Below are 6,710 nucleotides of genomic sequence, written 5' to 3' on the forward strand. Positions count from 1 at the left end.
AACAGGTTTTACCCAGAATGCGGTTGATAGTTGGAGAACGGAGATACTGACTGCCACTCAGATTTCCTGCGGTACTTGGATGGGTTGTTGTGGAGATTAATCCCTTTCTCAGTGAAAGCTCAAACGATCTCTTGGGGAAAGTGGATCCAAACCTCCTGTTTGAATCCTAGCTCAGTTTGGAGCTCAGTTGATCCTTCCAGGGAGTGAAGGTCCAAGAGATCCAGTTAGCAGGACAACTTCCTGTCAAGAGGCAAAGACAAAACACAGTTAATCTCAGGTTGACAAAAACTCAGCTTGACTTAGCAAACTCAGCTTGGCTAGAGTACCCTAAACTGGCAAAAACTCTGGCGTCAAAGTAGTGGCAGTCAGCATCTTAAGAACGCTCCGTTTAACGAGAAAACCATCTGCAGGTGTGTGAGGAGGCAGACCAGAACCAGGCGCCTCCTGGTGGAAGAAGGGAGACAAAAACAGAAAACACAGGCACAAAAACAGGAGTCCTGACAAGTCTGGGCTTTAACATTAATTTGCTTTGGTTGCCTTGAAATAACTTTACTGACTTGATGTGAAAAAATAATAACCTGTAATCTTTGCTTAAAAGTTTGCTGATCAGGTAAAATACCTCATTAAATACCTGATTAAAGACTGTGCTTCACTGTGTCATGTGATTGTAAAACTACCATGTGATTGTTGGAGCTTTGGTTTCACTAGCTTTCATTCCCACATAGGCAGTGATTTTCAGTGGGCCTCCCGTTAATTGGTACATTAGTAGCCATTCAAAATGTCCCCACTTTCCTTGATGGGTCCTTGGCTGGTCCCCTGCAATTCATTTTTAAACATCAATCTTTATACTAAAATATTCTTTCTGTCATGATTTGTTTACATTAAGATCTAAAGAGAAGCTTCATCTCCTGGTCAGACCCTGTAATTCATTGAAAGGGTGGAGTCAGAGTAAAAAAAAATATAACAGGGGGTCAATCCAGTGGCTGGAAGTCGGAGGGAAGTGGGCTGCCATTCGGCTGGCATTTGACTGGGAAGGGCCATTTTGAATGGCTGCTACTGTACCCTCTGAGCTGCACGCTCTTTTCTACAGCACTGTTCTGCTTGTTTTAATCAAACAGTCAGTCAATTATGTGGCCCTTCTTGTTAAAGTTAAAGAGATTATTGTCCAAATTCTATAATATGTCTTTGAAAATCTTCCCACAGATGGGCTCATTTCATTTTCACTGTATAGAAGTGAAAATACTGTTTTCTAATCAGACTCAAGTGACACTCTTTGCAGGTTAAAAAGTTACTAGATGAGGATTTTAGGACATTTTAGCTGTTAGGTGGTTTACGGGAAATAGTGCTAGCTACAGTATATACATTTCTGCCACTTAANAAAAAGTTACTAGATGAGGATTTTAGGACATTTTAGCTGTTAGGTGGTTTACGGGAAATAGTGCTAGCTACAGTATATACATTTCTGCCACTTAATTTCATTGTTGGGTTGCAAGAAAAAGATTTTTTTAAAGGAAAAGTCCGGTCAGCAAGTAAGGATCAGTTGATCCTTACGGCCATTTTTGCCTAAATATAGTAACACCTCATTCCTGATGTCTTCCGGCAGTGACGTCACGGTGCGGTAAGCCTAGCGCCATTCTCCCCGCTTTACAAGTCATTTAAGTCATTGTTTTTTTGCTATAGCCCTCTGTGTTTATTTGTCTATCCTCATCCCCCAATACATCTTCCTACACCTTATTTAATTGATTTTTTATTCTATTTTTCTATTGTATATACTGTGTCTAAACATCCCCTTTTTTTTTCTTATATGTGCAATTTTTCCTGCTACTGGAAATACAATTTCCCGAAGGGAGTAATCCCAAGGGATTAATAAAGTCAAGTCTAAGTCTAAGTCTAAGTCTCTACAAGCAAAATCCATGGGAACTACTAGACACATCTGCAATCAACAACAATTATTAAAGATTTCCAGAGGACTTCACTATTGAAATTCACCAGAGCTATAGTGAAACTGACAATGCCCACATGCATGGCAGTTGGATGTTGTAATACATCGGGTAAAATAAAAGAAAAACAGTTATTTCACCTTTCCGATTCATAATTCACCACTGGTTCGTTGTTGGATTGCCAACTTGAAGAGTTTCCATCCAACTTCTGGCCAGAGAAAAAACACGTAATATTTAGCCAACATATCGAAGAAGAATGTTTTCAAGATGACTTGGATAATAGCGCGTTGTGACAAACACCAGACACAGCACTGGGACTTGATCAACAGCCGATACCGCACAGTGACCAGTAGGTGGCAGTAGTGTTCTTTGACAAACATGGATGCCTCCAGTAAAGCACATTCAAATTAAATTACTCTTAATAAAAATACTTATCATTTATTGAACAGTAAGTAAAAATTTCATATTTAAAGTACTTTCAGAAGTTTGAATTCTGAATATGACCAGACTTTTCCTTTAAAAGCCATAATTGAATGTTATCATGCTAATTGCTACAGAACTGAATCGGAAAATAGAGGAATTCAAATATTTTATTCTTTGTTACAAACTAATGTGGATGAGATGTAATTATGTTCACACTGGATAATTAAAAGTACTATGACAGCCTGGTCTTTGCAAAAATTAATTGAAGGGAGGATAATATAAAAAATTTTTTTTCTATTTATTGCAAAAGGTCCAGATTGACATGCTGGACAAACATGGTGTGTTAAAAATACAACTCCCTCCTGAGAGCAGCAGCAGTTCTGTCCACTCATCAGGTACGGATGGTTTGCCTTGTGAAATGTTACTTAAAGGTATATATTTTCTATTAGCCATGTTGTGTTCTGTTGTTCAAATTTTTTTTGTATTTTGTTCTTTTTCTAATGTTCTTTTTATTTTAGCTGTATTTCTTTTTTATTGTTTTCAATATATCCAAAGCTGTTTCAGGCTGGTAACAAAAACATGTCCTGTTTCTGTCACTTTCCTGGAAAACGCTGTTCTCTCTCCTCCAGAGGGTCACTTGATTCACAGAACTACTGCAAAGCTAGACGTGAATGAACAGAAGAGGTTTGAGGTCAGCTTCTGCTCCGACCAATCGCTGACTCTTCAGACGACAATGACAGTGCAGGTGATGGACAACCAGTACAGCAACAGCTCAATACATGTGACAGGAGAGGCTGTTCAGCGTACTGTGTCCTTTAATAACTTCAGAAGGTCATGGCAGGATGGAGAAGATGAAGTGGGAGGTATGAACAAAGGAGGGAATTGAGAGAAAAAAGGGAGATTTTACTGCATAATGTTGGGTCACAGCAGGATGTGTAACCCAAAAAAAAAAATGTTTCTCTTTCAAAGGTTGTTATGACATCATTCATTTTGGTGACTGCCATGTGGGTCGTACATACCAAGAAAGTTTCACCATGACCAACCACAGCAGCAGCCAGGTGGTGAGGTTTGAATGGCCTCCCAGTGAACCCAACGTCACGTTTTCACCACAGGTAAAGCTCTGAAACATTACATTAAATGGAAACATATTGTATTTAGATCATTATAGTTTATTTCTGTGTTAAAATATTTTTACAAACATCACAAACTTTGTGAACATGCAAAATTATTCACTAAATCCATGTTTTAAAAAACTTCTCCAACAAATAAAGCCTGAAAGGTGGGTAGGTAGTTAACCCATTATAAAACCTTCACCCTTTCCTGTTTTTATTTAGGGGGCTTTCTGTTATGATCTTCCTTTCTGGAACATTTTGTTTCTGTTAAGTTTTTACCTTAGCTTCTTCTAGTTCAGGNTTATCATGCTAATTGCTACAGAACTGAATCAGAAAACAGAGGAATTAAAATATTTTATTCTTTGTTACAAACTAATGTGGATGAGATGTAATTATGTTCACACTGGATAATTAAAAGTACTATGACAGCCTGGTCTTTGCAAAAATTAATTGAAGGGAGGATAATATAAAAAATTTTTTTTCTATTTATTGCAAAAGGTCCAGATTGACATGCTGGACAAACATGGTGTGTTAAAAATACAACTCCCTCCTGAGAGCAGCAGCAGTTCTGTCCACTCATCAGGTACGGATGGTTTGCCTTGTGAAATGTTACTTAAAGGTATATATTTTCTATTAGCCATGTTGTGTTCTGTTGTTCAAATTTTTTTTGTATTTTGTTCTTTTTCTAATGTTCTTTTTATTTTAGCTGTATTTCTTTTTTATTGTTTTCAATATATCCAAAGCTGTTTCAGGCTGGTAACAAAAACATGTCCTGTTTCTGTCACTTTCCTGGAAAACGCTGTTCTCTCTCCTCCAGAGGGTCACTTGATTCACAGAACTACTGCAAAGCTAGACGTGAATGAACAGAAGAGGTTTGAGGTCAGCTTCTGCTCCGACCAATCGCTGACTCTTCAGACGACAATGACAGTGCAGGTGATGGACAACCAGTACAGCAACAGCTCAATACATGTGACAGGAGAGGCTGTTCAGCGTACTGTGTCCTTTAATAACTTCAGAAGGTCATGGCAGGATGGAGAAGATGAAGTGGGAGGTATGAACAAAGGAGGGAATTGAGAGAAAAAAGGGAGATTTTACTGCATAATGTTGGGTCACAGCAGGATGTGTAACCCAAAAAAAAAAATGTTTCTCTTTCAAAGGTTGTTATGACATCATTCATTTTGGTGACTGCCATGTGGGTCGTACATACCAAGAAAGTTTCACCATGACCAACCACAGCAGCAGCCAGGTGGTGAGGTTTGAATGGCCTCCCAGTGAACCCAACGTCACGTTTTCACCACAGGTAAAGCTCTGAAACATTACATTAAATGGAAACATATTGTATTTAGATCATTATAGTTTATTTCTGTGTTAAAATATTTTTACAAACATCACAAACTTTGTGAACATGCAAAATTATTCACTAAATCCATGTTTTAAAAAACTTCTCCAACAAATAAAGCCTGAAAGGTGGGTAGGTAGTTAACCCATTATAAAACCTTCACCCTTTCCTGTTTTTATTTAGGGGGCTTTCTGTTATGATCTTCCTTTCTGGAACATTTTGTTTCTGTTAAGTTTTTACCTTAGCTTCTTCTAGTTCAGGGGCCGGCAACCCAAACTGCTCAAAGAGCCATATTGGACCAAAAAAAGCAAAAACAAATCTTTCTGGAGACGTGAAAATGTAAAAGTCTTCTGTAAGCCTCATATGGCAACACAGGCTCTAAGTATTTTATCCCACTATAGAAAAGGACTATGTGGGCTTAAATATATAATAAGCATTCATGATTAAATGTTTAACCTGGAGCAAATGTCACATAGCAGCATGAGGTGAGGGAGGATACTTGAGAATTACTTTAGAATACTTTAGTTCAAAGATTGATGTTTAAAAATTAACTGTAGGGGACCAGCCAAGGATCCATTCATAGAAACACGATAAACAAATCTTTCTATGGTGGACGTGTTTCTTATGGGAGGAGCCGATTGAGTCATGAGGAACCAAGCAGGAACTGACATACATCAGAGCAAAGATCTCTCACCCCAAAATCCCACATCCTCCGTCACCAGCATTTTATTTAGAGGATTTGGGGAAAAACTGGAATAAAGTTCACATCGCTGTATAAGAGCGCTACATGTTTGATCTGTGAACGGTTTTCCAAGCTTGCAGCAAAATTGGCAGCAGTAGTGGAGTTTGGAGATGCAATCCACTTCTTAAATCTATCTTTGCTCTCCTCTAATTTATCCAGAAGTTCTGCAATCGCACTATTTCTCTCACTCCCAACTTAGTGACCGGCTGCATATTTAGCAGCCTTCCTTGGAAATGCCTTTTTGTCATTCCAAAGCAAACATGCAGGCAATCCTTCCACATCGGTAATGAAAGCAAATGATTTGCTCTACTCTACTTTAAATCCTCTGTTATCATCACATATTTTCCTTTTTTTCCCTTTTGGGGTCCGACACACATACACCGCAGTGTTAATTTCCCTGAATCGTTTACTTTGCATTTGGGTCCACAACAACATCCATCAACCTTGACACTGGTGCTCTATGATCTTTGTTTTTAACATTAGTATTTATGTGATATTGAAAGTTTTTTGTTGTTTTGTTTTTTGCACAGATTGGGCATCTTCATTCTGTTTGTTCTAAGGACGTGACCGTCACCTTTTCCTCCAGTCAGCCGCTGACTCTGAAGCAGCCAATCAGATGTAAAATCTGCCAGGTGGAGTTCAAGGAACCAATAGAGGAGGTGGCTGACTGGGATGACCGTCACCGAGCGCTGAAACGGCAAAATTCGGGTTCTGATGAATCTCAAAAGCCTGAGAGTAAAAAGGTAGATATGGTCTGATGAACAGGAAAAATGCTTTAGTTCAAATACATGAAAGGAAAATATATCTTTCACTTTCTCTCTCTATCTCTTCTGAACACACATCACAAATTAATTCCAAAAGCAACACAACAGATAAATAAGAGTAACACACAGATCTCTCTCTCTCTCTTTCTCTATTATATACAGTACAGCCATTCAAAATGGTCAATAGTCAAACGCCTGCAAATGGCAGCCTCTTCCCCTTCCCCTGCAACTCCCAGCAAAAGCCCCTCCAACTTCCAGCCGCTGGCCTTCCCCTCAGTGAGCATATTTTTTTACTCTGACTCCACTCTTTCACTGAATTAGAGGCTCTGACCAGGAGATGATGTTTCTCTTAGATCTTAATGTCCACATATCAAGACAGAAGAAATATTG

General features: G+C 38.7%; 1 protein-coding gene across 1 annotated transcript in view; it reads left to right on the forward strand.

The window, feature by feature from the left end:
• Positions 1–6,710, forward strand: part of hydin (HYDIN, axonemal central pair apparatus protein) — a 120,906-nt gene that overhangs the window by 87,416 nt on the left and 26,780 nt on the right. The window contains exons 56-63 of the mRNA XM_015402595.1: positions 2,674–2,758; positions 2,993–3,226; positions 3,333–3,475; positions 3,974–4,058; positions 4,293–4,526; positions 4,633–4,775; positions 6,087–6,299; positions 6,483–6,596. Of these exons, the coding sequence (XP_015258081.1) occupies positions 2,674–2,758; positions 2,993–3,226; positions 3,333–3,475; positions 3,974–4,058; positions 4,293–4,526; positions 4,633–4,775; positions 6,087–6,299; positions 6,483–6,596 (1,251 nt within the window). The remainder of the gene's footprint in view (positions 1–2,673; positions 2,759–2,992; positions 3,227–3,332; positions 3,476–3,973; positions 4,059–4,292; positions 4,527–4,632; positions 4,776–6,086; positions 6,300–6,482; positions 6,597–6,710) is intronic.

Source organism: Cyprinodon variegatus, unplaced genomic scaffold (assembly GCF_000732505.1).
Source record: "Cyprinodon variegatus isolate N-32 unplaced genomic scaffold, C_variegatus-1.0 Scaffold1373, whole genome shotgun sequence".
NCBI lineage: Eukaryota > Metazoa > Chordata > Actinopteri > Cyprinodontiformes > Cyprinodontidae > Cyprinodon > Cyprinodon variegatus.